The sequence below is a fragment of the Chionomys nivalis genome, chromosome 1 (assembly GCF_950005125.1).
Source record: "Chionomys nivalis chromosome 1, mChiNiv1.1, whole genome shotgun sequence".
NCBI lineage: Eukaryota > Metazoa > Chordata > Mammalia > Rodentia > Cricetidae > Chionomys > Chionomys nivalis.
Window position 1 is genome coordinate 83392300 of NC_080086.1, and position 17529 is coordinate 83409828.

Below are 17529 nucleotides of genomic sequence, written 5' to 3' on the forward strand. Positions count from 1 at the left end.
TTAGCAGGAGTATTCATGGTTGAATTTGGCTATCATATGAATATGATACATACATATGCATGTCTATAAATATGCATAGTGTGTGTGTATGTGTCTACATTATCCTGGCTTCTTGAGTAAGAGTTTGATTTGGGCTTTCTGGCCCATTACAATGAAGAATCAAAGAAATCAAGATCAGACATAGAATAAAACTAAGAGAGGGAGAGAGATTCCATTTAGCTTTGAAAATAAAAATGAGTGTTTTCTTTTAAAGGATTATTGAGTATTTCATTTACTTAAGGTAAATAATAACTTCTTCACTAATTCCTCTTTTATGCATATTGATCCTATCACAGAATTATCCCCAAAGATGATTTCACAGGGGTATTTATACCACATCTGAAATTGAGAATGCATCTCTATTTTGTAGTTCTTTTTACTGAAGTGTGTCAGTGGAATGCTTTTGGGAGTGAGTTAAATGGGAGTTCAAGATGACATTGGTGGGGCTGGAGAGATGGCTCAGAGGTTAAGAGCATTGCCTGCTCTTCCAAAGGTCCTGAGTTCAATTCCCAGCCAACCACATGGTGGCTCACAACCATCTGGAATGAGATCTGGTGCCCTCCTCTGACCTGCAGGCATACACACAGACAGAATATTGTATACAAAATAAATAAATAAACATTTAAAAAAAAAAAAAGATGACATTGGTGATAGTAACTAAGCCATAAGAGTCATCCAAAAAGAGGAACATACATGTCATTTACTTCAGCCATATTACCCAGGGGCCTACAGCTTAAAGAAATATCAAAATGCAGGTTATTGGACCCACTTTCCTTTTTTTTTTTTTTTTTTTTTTGTTTGATTCTTTGCTACATTTTCTGACTTTGTAGCCTGGTCTGGCCAATAATTCATGATGTTCCATCTTAGCTTCCCAAGTGCTAGGATCACAAAACCACATATTTGAATATTTTATCTTTATTATAAAATGATATTACAAGTTATGCTCATTTAATACAGCTGATATATTAAGAGAAGAAATTATTTCTACATATGTCCCTAATGTCTTGTAAGATTGTCTTTGTTTTTCTTAATATAATTATTAAAATAAGCATTTTAAATTACAAAGGTGATGGGAATTATGTAATTTATCCTGAGAAGCTCTCTTTAAGGGGTCTGGTGTGAAATCTGAATGTGGAAAAGTCACCTGAGAGAGTTTAGAACTGCATTCCAGAATGTTCTTTCAATGCTGTTTTCTTGCTACTTTCCTCTTGTTATGATTATAGCATGGATGTTTTGATAAGAACATACATTTAACAAAAAAAAAAGAACATACATTTAATTCAAACACATTTTAGTATGACTGTCTTCTAATTCTCCAGCATTGCCAATGCTGCTGGAACAATGTAGGTTATTAACAGTTCTGTGGTCTGATGAGTTTTAATTTTACCCTACTATGGGGATTGAACAAACTCTTCATCTTGAAATGGATGTCTTCCTTCTAGCTGAATTTTGCCTTTGTCTTTTCCTGCAGATCCCTGTAAGCGAGGCACAGTGACTGTCAAGCCTTCCCTTGTGATTCCACTTGGGTCAGCTGTCAATATTTCCTGCTCTTTGAATCCCAAGCACCGCAGTTGGAATCATCCTGGTTCTAAATTAGTCCTCTTAAAGTCTGGCAAAAGAGTCCATTCCCACAATGGTCGCTCCTCCACTATCCAAGTCTCCAACCTTTCCCTTGGTATTACCGTATTTGTCTGCCAGGTGTACTATCCTCAAACTAGTCCGTACTATGTGTGTGGAGCAGAGATCTCAGTTGGTGGTGAGCATTCCTTTCTGAACTCTTATGAAGTGATCATTTTGTGTATGTGTGTCTATGTGTGTGTGTGTGTTTGTGTCTGTGTGTCTATATATTTCTGTGTGTCTGTATCTGTGTGTATCTGTGTATCTCTATATGTCTATGTGTGTGTCTTTGTGTTTGTGTGTGTGTGTGTGTCTGTGTCTATGTGTCTATATATCTCTGTGTCTGTGTGTATCTGTGTATCTCTGTATGTCCACGTGTGTTTCTGTGTGTGTCTTTGTGTTTGTGAGGGGGTGGGTGGGTGTGTGTTTGACATGAGATAAATAGAAATGCAAACACCAGACAGATTTTTCTGTTCTCCCATAACATTAAGTATTTTATTGTGAGACCATCCTGAGAATTCCAGTGTGAAAAGTCTAGAAATCAACAGAATTAGGATCTTATTTAGGAACTCGCAGTCTCTCTCCACCACTTGTCCTTCACTCTCTCTTTCTCCCAGTTCTTCTCTTTCTTCCTTTCCTCTTTCTCTGACCATTGGGATAATTTGCTTACTCTCTGTGAGTGGTTCTTTACAGCTAGTTTGCCACACCCTCTTGGTTTAGGAAAACTGGTTCAAAGCTACAAGTTCCTAAAGCTCTTACATCCCAGACCAGCAGCACCTCCTCTCCCTTCACTTAGTGCCCAGCAAGTAGTTCTTCCATCTCCACCCACCCATGAAGAGTGACGATCACACGCAGAGAGGCTAGCAGGAAACTGCCACCATACTTAGGGACCTTTCCTGGAATTATGCCCAGCGCAAAGCTCATAGGCTAATACTTCAAGAAGTGAGCTGAGAGTGAGAAACGAAGCTAGGAAATACAGTTAATGTATCCTTTAGTACTGGGATAGTTCTAGAAAAGTGCATTAATTTCACCATTATGCAAACAGCATAAAGTATACTTAAGCTAAAATGGCATCTCCGGATGACAACATCTCACAGGACCGCTGTTACAAATGTGGCCTGTAGACTGACACCATTGTGTGTACATGATGGTATGGTGTGGTGATGTTACTAAGCTGACAATAGCCTTCACAGAAAATACTGATGACAGTTTGACCACTTGAGGACATTTCCAGGAAAAGCATAAGGAAATACGATAGCAAGAAAAGGGGAAAGCCTTTACCTAGCTCCCCTTTAGTCCAAGTTTAGCCCATAGGATCTCTTTTATTCTACTGTCTTGCATAGTTGGTCCCTCCATGCAACTGCTAAGAGGAAAGAACTAGAACATCACACCTGGCCTCTACTGCATGAGCACAGGGGAGGCAGCAGACCCCTGACTACAGTTTCTAGCCAGAAGCCCACAGCTTCTCAGGTCCAGCTTGGCAAGTCGCTGAACATGGTTGAACCCTGGATGATTTTGTGGCCCTTTTTAGCCTCCATTATGGATATATATATGCCTAAATACAAGTATGTAAAGAAATGCTTATTATTTTAGCAAAATTAATAATTTGTTATTTTATTAAATAGAACCACAAAAGCTATATATTGTTATAGGCAGTCAATAGACAGAACTAAACACTGAGATGTTATCTTGTCCGAAGCCCCACGAAGAACACTACTGTGTACATATCTGTGGTGGATACTAGCAAAAAAAATTATATTTCCTCATCAGTTATGACTTTGGAAGAAACGGCGAAAATTTTGCAGTATGCATTTTTTGTCTTGCCAAAGGCACATCTGTCTGCATCGGAATCTCAGTACTGTATTAGAAAGGGATGGTTACTCAACTAAGCGTTTTCTCAAAACCCTCCATTAATTCTGTTCTTCAAAGGATCTGGATTCAATTCCCAGTACCCACCTGGAGGTTCATAACCATCTGTAACCAAGTTACATAACCAAGTTCCAGAGAATTTGATGCCCTCTTCTGCATTCTGTGGGCACCAGGACAAGAAATGGTGCCTACATACACATACAGGCAAAACACCCATACACATTTTAACAATATATTGTTTGTAAATAGACAGACCCCTTGCCTTGTATACCTTTGTTTTGACAGCTATGCCTATGCCTGGTCAATGGAAGCTATAAATATCTGTGTGCATAAGAAGTAATCTATACCTGCTCATAAAGTACTCCAAGCGATACAGTGCCTTGGCAGTGCATGGAGACAGAGACAGTTTGTTTTGTTTTTTAATTTGTCATTGGTGGTGGAGATTTGTGTTTGTTTGGTTGTTTGGTTTTGTTTCTTTGTTGAGACAGGATTGAACTAAGTGGCTCTGACTGTCCTTGAATTCACAATCCTCCTGCATCAGTCTCCTGAGTGAGGGAATTATAGGTGGGTGCCACCTTGCCTGGCTTAAAACTTCTTATAATGAGTTAGTATTCCTCTGGCATTGTGGAATAATAGATATTTGTCTTTCCATAAAAGGTAGAATTATGACTTGCCAGCCACACCTGAACCGGAGCCCTGATTCTGCCCTTCATAGTTTTGTGCAGATGTTTTGCCTAAGACTTTGTTTCTTCTTTGATAATGTAAAAAATAATCTTACCTACTTTATGGAGTGCTCTGGCTGAGAACTGCATATAAGACACTAGGCACCAGGTTTAGGCTAAAGGAAATGATCAATATTCATCACTATTGCTTTAATTATTAGAGAAAATCCAATAATTTTCTGAGCTTGTTAGAAAATGACTTCATCTAGATTTGTGGGGCATGTGGAAGTTATTATCAATATACTGCAATCAGTAACAGTGTGATCTTGATATCACCTTCAGACTATTCCAAACACCAAGTCTTGTTCTTTCTTTGTAAAGTTGCTCCAGAACCACCTCGAAACCTATCATGCCTCCAGGAAGGAGAACATGGGACTGTGGTCTGCACCTGGGACCCTGGACTAGATACCCATCTGAAAACCCACTACACTTTACAGTGAGTAAGAGGCTATGTGGCAGTATCAAATGGTTTATTAGATGCTAAGGAGAAACAGCAATAGATCCCTCACCAAGAATTTAAATACCATTTCCAGTGTCTGTCACTGAGAACTGCTCCAGTACCTTGAACTGTGAGGCCTGATATTTTAGTTCTACATTCTCATTTAAAGTTTTCTTTGGATCATCTAAGATCTCCGTTAAGATAGTCTCCCTACAATTGGGTTAAGCTGGCTGTGTAAAACCCATCTTCTTTGTAACCTCACACTTTTGGGCATCGTGATATATAAATGGGTTCCTCCTTGGAGGAATTACATTTTAAAATACAGTTGGCTGGTGTGAGAGTCCACAAGAAGAGGGAATATGGGGGGCCTTCCTTCTTAGAATATATTCCATAATCCCATCACAGGTACAACTGTGCCTAGGTGAACAGGAAATAGAAAAGACAGTGGGACCAGGATGGAGTTTTCCTACCTCTGGACTGTGAGCTCACACCATACTTCCATTGAATGGAGGTTAGATGTTCAAAGATTCTTTGGATAAACTTTAGAAATTCCCTGAGGAGACAAGATAACAGCCAAGGTTTGGGAAATTAAAGAGTATAGACCAAAAGCCCTCTATATGAACATTCATTTCAAAAGATTTCAGTTGTACCAAAAAGGGGGTAAGGAGGAGACATAGTCCTATAAATGAGAACAGGATTCAAGTATCCCCGCAGAATATTCCCTAGTAATAAGACCAGCCTTAAAATGTGTCTGGAATTTTTGATGTTAGAACATTTTGTTCTTTTGTAGTGACTGTAAGAAGCAGAATGTAAAGTATATTACTAAACACAGTTTGCTTGGGTTACAGGTTAACTGGACCAAACAATGTGACCTGTCAGGACCAAGGCAGTTGTCAGAATTGTAATCGCTTGAGTCTTGGGATCAGTCTAACGTCTCATTTAGCTGAATCAAAATTCACAGTCAGTGTCACTGCCAAAAATCAGCTTGGAAACTCTTCTTCATTTCCATTTACGTTCACGTTCTTGGACATAGGTAAATTTGATTGCAGTTTTCCAGGTGTCATTTACTGGCACATGAAGATTTGTTTAAAACTCACTGAAGTCGGCCGGGCGGTGGTGGCACACGCCTTTAATCCCAGCACTGGGGAGGCGGAGGCAGGCAGATCTCTGTGAGTTCGAGACCAGCCTGGTCTACAAGAGCTAGTTCCAGAACAGGCTCCAAAACCACAGAGAAACCCTGTCTCGAAAAACCAAAAAAAAAAAAAAAAAAAAAAAAAAAAACTCACTGAAGTCTTTTATGTGTAGCTATTTCAACGGAGACAGGAGCTGATGGAAAGTAGTGATAGGTACAAAGTTTGAGGCATTGTGTTGCATGTCATTGGCACATTGGTCTTCTTTAAATCTAGTAGGTGGTGTCCACACATCTACTATCTGGTAAAGATGAGATTGGGTTAAGAACAGTTATTTCAAATAGCTGCGAAATAAAACCAACATTTTCTCATGTCAGTACTTAAAGCAATCGCTGATCATAAAGCCTGACTGGCACATTTTGGTTTGTCTTGGTTACTAGTGAGGCCTCTTCCTCCGTGGGACATCAGAATCGATTTTCTAAATGCTTCTGGGAGCAGATGTATCGTGCAGTGGAAAGACGAGGACCAAGTGGCGTTCAATCGACTCAGATACCGGCCTTCTAACAGCATGTCCTGGAATATGGTAATAGTCTTTAGAGGGATGGCAGAAAATCAGTAAGGGCTCTTGCCATTGTTGCACAGACTCATTATGTCAACAAATTAGGGATCTTAGGAACTTTCAGCCTAGAAACACATATTGAAATTCCATCAGAAAATTGTATAAACCTCTGTCTACATTTTAGAATTTTTGTGTGTACAAGTATTTCCCTTCTCCTCAGAGGCAAGAAGAGAGCATCAGATTCCCTGAGGCCAGAGTACAGACTGTTCCAGTATGGTTGCTGGAAACCAAAACCTGGTCCCAGCAAAGGCAGAACATGCTCTTAATTACTGAGCCATCTCTCTGTTTATTAAGAAATATTGGAGGGGCTGGAAAGATGGCTTAGGGGTTGAGAACATTGACTGTTCTTCCAGAGGACTGTGGTTCAATTCCCAGCACCCAAATGGCAGCTCACAACTGTCTGTAAGACCCTCAGGCAGACATATATGCAGGCAAAACACCAGTGCACATAAAATAAAAATAAGTCATTAAAAATTGATAAATTCTGAAGAGAGAGAGAGAGGAAGAAGGAATGAAGGAAGGAAAGAAGGCCAGGCAGTGGTGGTACACACCTTTAATCCCAGTACTTAGGAGGCAGAGGAAAGCAGATCTCTGAGTTTGAGAAAAGACTGGTTGGTCTTCAGAGTGAGTTCCAGGACAGCCAGAGCTATTACACAGAGCTTGAAAAAAAGGAAAAAGAAGAAAAGAAAGACTGGGGTAGAAGAGATGGGTCAGTAGGTAGAGTGAGGGCTGATTTTGGATCGTCAGAACCCTCACTCACTAAAGAGAGGGTCATGGCAGCATACATGTGTGATCCCAGCACTGACAGAGACTGGAGGATCTCTGGAGGGCACTGGTCAGCTAGTGTGATCAGTCAGCGAGAACACCAGGTTTAATGAGAAACTTTACTCAAAAAAAAAAAAGTAGAGAAGCAATTGAGGAAGACACCTAACATTGACCTGACCTCCGGTCTCACATGCAAAGACATGTGCGTGGCCCCCACACATGCATACACATGAACAAGTACACACACACATACACTCACACACACACACACACAAACATCAGAAATAATCATGATCCCCTGGTACTGAATTTTATTTCCATTGTTTAGTTTTATTTATTTATTTGTGTGGTGTGGGGGAGGGGCTGGTTCCCCCAAATCTTGGGGATCAAATCAAATGTCAGACTTTCAGCAAACCCCTTTACCCATCAAGCAATCTCATGATATCCTTAGAGTCTTTAAACAGCAAGTTTGGTTGGTTAGTTGGTTGGTTGGTTTTGGGATGCTGGTAATTGAACCCAAGGCCTTGCCTGTATCAGATAGGTGTTCTGCCATTGTGCTATTTCCAAACTCTTAAATTTTATTTTACTGTTTTGTGCATGTGTGTGCGTGTGTGTAAGTGCAGGTACATGTGTGCCACAGAGGATATGTGAAGGTCAGAGAACAACTTTGGGGAGTCAGTCCTCCCCTCCCACTGTGAGTTCTGAGTGTCAAACTCAGGTTATAAGGATTGCACAGCAAGCACCTTTACCTGCTGAGTGCTTTCACAGGCTCTGATTCTGAATAGTTTAAGCCATGGGCTTTCATAAACATATTTGTAATAAAAATTTTGTTTCTCCTTATTTTTCCTTCCCCTTCCTTGTTTTTCTTTTTTAACATTAAAAATATTTTGGCCGGGCGGTGGTGGCGCACGCCTTTAATCCCAGCACTCGGGAGGCAGAGGCAGGCGGATCTCTGTGAGTTCGAGACCAGCCTGGTCTACAAGAGCTAGTTCCAGGACAGGCTCCAAAGCCACAGAGAAACCCTGTCTCGAAAAACCAAAAAAAAAAAAAAAAAAAAAAAAAAAAAAATATTTTGGAAAGAGGTATTAGAGTATGTACTCAAAGGCTTATGCGGAACTAGATCTTCTCAAGGAAAAGACTGCCATTTGATATATTAGGCACTACACTGTATGTGTGGGGGTGTTGGGAGTGCATATGTGTCATGGCATGCATGTGGAGGTCAGAGATCCCAGTCCCCACTTTTCAATTACGCCTCACTTGAGACAGGGTGTGTTTGTTGTTCCCAAATGCACACACAAGCTTGTAGCATTCTGCTGCCTCCTGCACCACCTCACTGTCCCAGTCTCAGATTACAAATGCCTGTGCCTAGATTTACACCTGTCCTGGAGATTTGACTCAGGCCCTCACATTTGGTCAATAAGAACTTTACCCACTGAGCTGTTTTCCCAGCCTGGCGCTACCACTTTTTATGATAAAAAATGTAGAAGTATGATTCCTTCCAGAATTTTTGTAAAGTATAGTGGCGTATGATAATAGAAAAGGATCGACTCCACACACTGAAACTCAAGAGAGCATGACTAACATTTTTTCCTGAAACCAGTTTTATGTCTATGCTAATGCACTCATCATATGCTAATTATATATGGTGTAGAAATTTCTCCACACGGCATTAAGAACTGACAGATTTGGGGGCTAATGTGAAAGCACATACCTATAATCCCAGTGCTCTGAAGGCTGAGAGAGAGGATAGCATCCCAGACCAGCCTGTGCTGTGTCCTGTGTATGTCGGTTGTCCATGGGAGCCAGCAGAGGGAGGATCCTGTGAGACTGGAGTTACAGACAGTTGTGAGTCACCGTGTGGGTAAGTGAAATCAAACCTTGGTCATCTGGAAGAGTAGCAAATGCTCTTAACCATATCTCCAGTCCCCAGTAGATAGGCTTTTAATCTCTGGAGTATTTTTTAAAGAGAAACTATTATATTAGGTTAACATCTCAAATTCAGTAACCTTAGCATTATTCATTCTCATTAGATGGTAGATCTGGAGAATTTAAAAGGTCATCTTATCTAGATTGCCCTTTCAAGTTGAAATTCTCTGTATCAAGCTGGGGAAAGGCCACAACAACAGAGGACCTGGCTTTAGTTCCTAGAACCCATGCTGGGTGACTTAAAACTGCTTGTGATACCAGTTCCAAGGGATCTGATGCCCTCATCTGACTGGTCTCCTTGGACCTCCTGTACACGCACGGTGCACATACAAGTGCTCAGGCACACGTATACATAAATAAAACAATCTTTTCAAAAGTCTTTGTATTATCCTTCCTATATATGAGCTTTGAACATGCTGAAGACATACTGTACCACCAAACTACTTCCCCTTTACATTCATTTGCTACTAATAGGTATCTTAAAACCCTTGTGAGTTCTGCTATTCATTCTGTTCTACATGATTGCCTTCATGAGTAGGAACATGTGTTTGTCACTAGAGCCAGTGGTGGGTAGAGAGGAAGGAAGAGATTGTTTGAGTATAGGAGTGACATCAGCCTCACCCTTAGCACATTAACACCTTAAACAACTGAAATAACCTATGCTGTACTTCAGAGTGGTCAGGGTGTGAAAATATTTACTATTTTCAGGTTGTTGTTGTTTGGTAATGTGTGATTTATTATTTCTATGTTCACGTGCATGTTTGGTGCCTGCAGAGGCCAGCACAGGGCATCTGATTGAATCCCCAGGAACTGGAGTTATAGATGGCTGTAGGCTGCCATGTTGAGTCTTGGCAATAGAACCCAGGTCCTCTGCAAGAGCAGCCAGTGCTCTTAATCTCTGAGCCATCTCTCCAGGCTCAACGCTTACTATTCTGTGGGAGAGGGGTCTTATCTCCTTTCTTTGGCCATTGCATACCCTCTGCCTGTACTGAACTGTCACACAATACACAGTCCACTCCATAAGAATACAGAAGCATGGTATCCTCAGTGAAACACATCTCATCTGATTCAAGGTTAATGCTACAAATGCCAAAGGAAGATACAGCCTACAGCATCTGAAGCCGTTTACAGAATATGAATTTCAGATTTCATCTAAGCTGTATCTTTCTAAAGGAAGCTGGAGCAATTGGAGTAAGCTACTGACAACACAAACACCAGAGGAAGGTAGGCATCCAGCCAAAACGGGGGGGGGGGGGGAATGGGGGGGGCGGGGTGGATCAGGAAGAGGAGAACTGGAAAAGGCAAAGACTTCCCTGGAGTAGACTCTTTCAGTGCGTGGCGTACAGAAACCACCCGGGAAGGCAAGTTTATGATGCTAAGAAGCTTAACAGGAGACCAACCTGCCCATGTCTGCCATCAGTCAAGCCACTGTCTTTCTTTTTACCATCTAGTAAAATGTGTGCTTTTTTTCTCTTACTTTTTCAGTACCTCTTATTCCCCAAAGCTATAGCCAGTAATTAACCTCATTTCTTTGATATATTTTATCGCTTTAGTTCTTTGAAAATTAGAAATGATAATTTAGAAATTATAAGCCATACTAAAAGTTTGAAAGAATTTCTGAAGAGAGTATCCTAAAATAAAAGGAATGTCTAACAATCCTCCTTCAACTGTTGCATGGCACTTCTGCAGGCCTTTGGCACTATCCTGCTCAAGGGAGCCCCATTGGACTAGGACCAGGAGCAGCATAACAAGTTCAACTTTTTAAACTAATGAATGGGCTTTTCCTTTTGATAATTATTAAGAAGTTAATTCCACAGAAATATAAGCCAACATTTTATTGAAACACAAGTTCTTATATAATCTTTTTGTCGTATTAGCAAATTGTTTCTTCATTTTATTAGTTCTCAAAGAGTTTTGTGTAATACGTTTTGATCGTATCCACTCTGTCCCCAGATCCTACCACATTCATAACTAACCCACACAATTATGTCTTCTTTTTTCCTGTTGTTTGTTTTAAAAACCCATAAAGTTCAATTTGTGCTGCCCATATACTCTAGGATGTGTGGTCTTCACTGGAGGGTGGCCAACCTACTAAGAGCTACACACCTTTAAAGAAAACTCTCTCTCTCTCTCTCTCTCTCTCTCTCTCTCTCTCTCTCTCTCTCTCTCTCCAGTCACCAATTACCAACAGCTTCTCAGCAGGAGGTGGGGCTTCATGCTCCCTCCTCTCTCCAGGCAGGGGACGGGGACAAACACTCTGTCCTTTGTCCCTGTTGAGCTTGCTGAGTTCCTGTGCATACTGTCTCAACTGCTGTAAATTCTGAAGTGCAGCTGCCCTGCTGGTTCTAGAAAACCCTTCCCAATAGTAACAACCCTTTGAATTCACAAGAATACTGTTTTGTTTTGTTTCCGTTTTGAGTAGTGACATAGTATAAAACGTTTCATATTTTTGTGGGGTATTCACTAGAGAAGACTGCTAGAACATGGGTTTAAGCCAAGAGAAAATCTTTATTAACTGACCAGCAGCAACACTGCATGTTCGGGATCCCAGTGTAGCTCTGAGACTTTCTGAGAGTGAACTTTCAAGCACACGCACACACAAACTCACACACACACACACACACACGTACTTCAGTTAACAAGAACAGTTAGACAGAAGCAGAACTACAGAATCTAAAAAGCAAGGTTAGTACATTTTGAGACTTTCTCAGAACTAGATAGACTTTGATTTAGTTTTAGCGGGTGGGACTGTCTACCTGCTGAATTTTAAAACCTGAATGGTATTTTCATCATGGAGTCAGTTGTGCTAAGGTCTGGGCTGGGGTCCTGTTCTGATACTTTATTTAAATTTAAATCAAAGAACAAATTACAGGAATATAATCAATTGTTTATTACTACCTAGAGTTTTGTGAGACATTTTTTTTATTTTATTTTACATTCCAACCACAGTTCTCCCTTCCACCCCTCCCCCCACCCCTACCTCTCACCCCTACTTCCCCCACAGCCCATCCCCCTCCACACCTTCCAAAGGATAAGGTTTCCTATGGGTCAACAAAGCCTGGCATATTAAATTGAGGCAGGTACAAGCCCGTCCCCACTGCATCAAATCTGAGCATGGCATCCACCATAGGGAATGGGCTCCAAAAAGCTAGCTCATGCACCAGGAATAGACCCTGGTTCCACTGCCAGGAGCGCCTCAGATAGGCCAAGCAACACAACTGGTAGGACAAATTGACTGGCTGACTTAGAACTCACTATGTATACTTGAAAGGGTTTGAGCTCACAGAGCTCTACCTGCTTCTGCTTCCCAAGTACTAGGATTAAAAATGTGCACTTTCACGCCCAGCTGGAGTTTTTTGTAATGCTGATATGAACATCTAAGTGGTAATTTGCAAAGGTGGGAATCTGCATATGAGAAGCAGCCTTGTATGATTGGGCTGCAGTCTTTGAGCTCCTAATAGTTGGGGGTTTTGTTGGCTTTGTTTGTTTGTTTTGAGACAGGGTCGCCTATATAGTTCTCTTTAGTCTGGAACTCAATACGTAGACCAGGATGACCCTGAACTCAAAGATCACACCCCTGCCTCTGCCTCCTGAGCACTGGTATTAAAGGCATGCACCACCACCCCCAGTGTGAAGTAATAGTTTTTAAATACCTCGTGGATTATATTTTTGTTTGCACAATGCAGATAAGATTTTTCAAATGGGTCAAATTTAATACTCAAATCCAAAATAGTATATGGGTCTAGTCATCTGTAAGCTACATTATTACATCACAAGGGTCCGAGCTATAAACTACAGAAACATGAAGCTTATGAATCCTTGTCATTTATACACAGATTAATGACTTACTGAGAAAAGTAAGTTATTAATAGTTATCAAAAATAATTTTCTTTTCTTATTTTTTAGTACTTACTTGATAAACTCAAACTTCTCTAAGGCAAGCTAGAAACTCTAACATGCAGTGAATAAGCTACCAGTCACCATGAGGCTGCTGTGTTCAGAGCAAAGCAGACACCCAGAGTTCTGAGGCATGGCTTACCTCAGCCCATAGGCTTCCTTTCAATGTCTGCACCTTGCTTCTCTGGTTTGATCTTTTTGTGGGTTGTCCTGTGCTCCTGCTCTTACTTTAAGCTCTGTGGTTTACACCCCTTACCACACTCTCTGTCATCAGTTTCTTTTTGAAACACCAACTGATGTAAACCTAAACGTGTGAAAACTTTTTTTTAACACTTCTTCCTTTTAACCCTTTGAAGTGTCTAGTCATACGTAACTGGCTTCACTCTCTGAAACTGTGAATGACTTATGATGGGGCTCTTTTTCTGTAGCCTCAGCTTCTAAAACCATAGAGAAGCATGGTGTCCCCTGGTGGTCCAGGTGTGGCTGTTTGTGTCATTCCAGCTGAGTGAAGGCTCTCTCCACTGCACGTAGGCCCCTTCCTTTGGTGTTAAATTTAACTTCTATCATGGTCTTCAGAGAAATGACCACTAAGGAAGGGGAGGAGGAAGGAAGCCTATGCCACCTTCTGAAAAACAGTCTCTAATTCAGCATCCATCAAAAGCTGTCTTGACTCTGGGAACTTGAAGCCATGTTTTCTTTCTAGTGAGAAAACACTCATGAATTTGAGCTCAAAAGTATCCAGACCTGTGCACACTCAACACTCATGACACCTAGCAGAAGGCTCCCCTATGAGGAATAGGCCTTCTGTTATGTATGTGACTCTGTTTATAGGTTTGAGTGCTACACACCTCAATTAATTTGGCAAATTAATTAAGGAGGCATGGCATGCTTGTCTTCAGGACAGAAAGTGCTTCATGCCATAGTGACAACAGAGAGAAGTGAAAGATGCCCAAGAGAGAGAGGGAGAGAGAGAGGAGAGAGAGAGAGAGAGAGAGGGAGAGAGAGAGAGAGAGAGATTCATTGGCCCCTCACATCCACCCTTCCTCACATAAAGAAGGCATTCAGAGTCCGGCACAGGAGAGGACCACTAACATTTCACTTGTATTTGTTCTGGAGTTTGTAGAGAGAGCACAACTGCAGATTATTCCAGTCTGTAATAATCCGTTAGGTGCTGAATCTTTAACAAGCAATCTAGTGAGCAATGCCTTTAAATTTGTTGCCAATATGTAATTAGCTGAAGGCACTATTGCTGCGAACAAGTTAACTGATTTTGATACTGAACACACCCAATCCTAACTACATGGTCAATGCCTGAACTATGTAATTTGTGGAATGTGCAGTATAGATCTTTGTTCAATATAAACACTGCATTGGGAAAAGCAGGATCTTTGGAGATAGCAAGAGCTGGCCTCAGCTCTCAGCTTAGCCAGTTATCAGCTCCTTCTGGTCTTTGCCAACTTCCTTGTCCACAACTGTGCGGCAGATACCGTCATGGGAGCCTTCTATATCAGAAGAGGGCTCAATGAGACCATGGACTTGGCAGTGTTACTTCGCACTTCAGAGTGGTTAGTGTCAGTTTCCTGTATTTTTAATTCGTTGTACATGGTCTATCAGATACAAGCCCCAGGCTCGGTGTCTGTGTCACTCTCTCGTGTCCTGAAGAAATGAAAGCATTTCAGAATGCTTTATGGAAATTTTTGTCATCTTGTCCTTGCTGAAAGGGCAATGTTAGCCCTAGTGGGAAGAGAGAGGGAAGAAAAAGGCTTTAGGTTCAAACACACACACATACACACACACACACGTAGAAGATGGGGTGGGGTGAAGGGGATTAGAGAAGAGCCACAGAAAAGGTTCACCTGATAAAGAATTCAAGTTTTCAAGTTTAATAGAGGTCACAAGCTTTTTTAGAGTCAAACCACTGGATGGTGCGAAATTCATACAAAGCTATAGGACCAAACAGACCCATGCTCAGAGCCTGACTTCCATAACTATTAATTCTAAGTTTCTTAACCATTTAGCAATTCAATTTTCTTTCTTTTTTAATTGATTTTATTGAGCTATACATTTTTCTCTGCTCCCCTCCCATCCTCTCCCCTCCCCTTCAACCCTCTCCCATGGTTCCCCATGCTCCCAATTTACTCAGGAGATCTTATCTTTTTCTACTTCCCATGTAGATTGGATCCATGTATGTCTCTCTTAGGGTTCTCATTGTTGGCTAGGTTCTCTGGGATTGTGATTTGTAGGCTGGTTTTCTTTGCTTTATGTCTAAAAGTCACTTATGAGTGAGTCCATATAATATTTGTCTTTCTGGGTCTGGGTTACCTCACTCAATATGATGTTTTCTAGCTCCATCCATTTACCTGCAAATTTCAAGATGTCATTATTTTTTCTGCTGTGTAGTACTTCATTGTGTAAATGTACCACATTTTCTTTATCCATTCTTCAGTTGAGGGAAATTTAAGTTGTATCCAGGTTCTGGATATGACAAACAATGATGCTATGAACATAGTTGAGCACATATCTTTGTGGTACAATTGAGTATCCTTTGTATATACACCCAAAAGAGGTATTTCTGGGTCTTGACATAGGTTGTTTCCTAATATTCTGAGAAATAAATGATCATACCGATATCCAAAGAGGCTGTACCAGCTTGCACTCCCACCAGCAATGCAGGGGTGTTCTTCTCACTCCACAACCTCTCCAGCATATGTTGTCACCAGTGTTTTTGGTCTTGACCATTCTTACAGGAGTAAAAGATAGAATCAAAGAGTTGTTTCTCTGATGACTAAGGATGTTGAGCATTTTCTTAAGTGTCTTTCAGCCATTTTAATTCCTCTGTTGAGAGTTTTCTGTTTAGATCTGTACTCTATTTTTCATTGGGTTATTTGTTCTTTTGATGACCAATTTCTTGAGTTATTTGTATATTTTGGAGATCAGTCCTCTGTTTGATGTGGGGTTGGTGAAGATCATTTCCATTCTGTAGGCTGTCATTTTGTGTTGTTGACCGTGTCCTTTGCTTCTCAGAAGCTTTTCAGTTTCAGGAGGTCCTACTTATTAGTTGTTTCTCTCAGTATCTGTGCTGCTGGGGTTATATTTAGGAAGTGGTCTCCTGTCCCAATGTATTCTAGTGTACTTTCCACTTTCTCTTTTATGAGGTTCACTGTGGTTGGCTTTATGTTGAGGTCTTTGATTCATTTAGACTTGAGTTTTGTATATGGTGATAGATATGGGTCTATTCATTCTTCTTCATGTTGATAGCCAGTTATGCCCTTCTTTGGGATTTGCTGCTGTGAGATTATCTATTGTCTGTGTTTTTGTGGATGATGTAGCCAACTTCCTTGGGTTGGAGTTTTCCTTCTAGTACTTTGTGTAGTGCTGGGTTTGTGGCTAGATATTGATTGGTTAAATCTGGTTCTGTAATGGAATATCTTGTTTTGTCCTTTTATGGTATTTGAAAGTTTTGCCGCATATGGTAGTCTGGGATGACATCTGTGGTCTCTTAATGTCTGCATAACACTTGACCAGGATTTTCTGGCTTTCATTGTTTCCATTGAGAAGTCAAGTGTAATTCTGATAAGTCTACCTTTATATGTTACTTGGCCTTTTTCCTCTGCAGCTCTTAATATTCTTTCTTTATACTGTATGTTTAGTGTTTTAATTGTTATGTGGCAAGGAGACTTTTTTTTTGATCCAGTCTATTTGGTTTTCTGTAAGCTTCTCGTATCTTTATACGCATATCTTTGTTTAGGTTGAGAAAATTTTCTTCTACAATTTTGTTAAATATATTTTCTATACTTTTGAGTTGAACTCCTTCTTTTATCCCTATTATTCTTAGGTTTGATCTTTTCAGGATGTCCCATATTTCCTGGATATTTTGTGTTAAGCTTTTGTTAGATTTAATGTTTGACAGGTGAGTCGATTTCCTCTATTGTATCTTCAGTGCTTGAGATTCTATTTTCCATCTCTTGTATTCTGCTGCTTATGCTTGCATTTCTGGTTCCTGATCATTCCCTCTTGATTTCTGTTTCTATACCCTCATGTTTTCTTTATTGTCTCTATTTCAGTTTTTAAGTCTAAATAGTTTCTTTCATATGTTTGATTGCTTTCCCTTGGTTTACTTTAAGGGATTTGTTGATGTCCTCCAATTTTTTGTTTGTCTTTTCCTGCATTTCTTTGAGGAAATTTTTCATTTCCTCTTTAAGGGCCTCAAACATTCTCCTAAAGTTATTTTTTAGGTCATTTTCATCTGCTTCATCTACATTTGGTTGTTCAAGTCTTACTGTTGTAGGGTCACTAGTTTTTACTGGTGTCATGTTGCTCTTTGTGGTGTGGCATGTGTTCTTACCTTGTCTAACCATCTTTTCCTCTAATTGGTGTAGTTGGAACTGTCTGTGACTCTGGTGATCAATCTTCCAGGTGCCAGTGGAACCAAGGCTCAGATAGTTGCTCCTCTTGGTGCAGTCAAGGCCAGAGTTCCAATCACCCGGTTGGTCATTCTGTGTTCCT

At 40.6% G+C, this 17529-nt stretch overlaps 1 protein-coding gene across 1 annotated transcript in view; it reads left to right on the forward strand.

Moving 5' to 3' along the window:
- Nucleotides 1–17529, forward strand: part of Il12rb2 (interleukin 12 receptor subunit beta 2) — a 75014-nt gene that overhangs the window by 16883 nt on the left and 40602 nt on the right. Inside the window, exons 3-7 of the mRNA XM_057781132.1 lie at nt 1511–1795; nt 4569–4683; nt 5535–5719; nt 6257–6399; nt 10200–10350. Coding sequence (XP_057637115.1) covers nt 1511–1795; nt 4569–4683; nt 5535–5719; nt 6257–6399; nt 10200–10350 — 879 coding nt within the window. The remainder of the gene's footprint in view (nt 1–1510; nt 1796–4568; nt 4684–5534; nt 5720–6256; nt 6400–10199; nt 10351–17529) is intronic.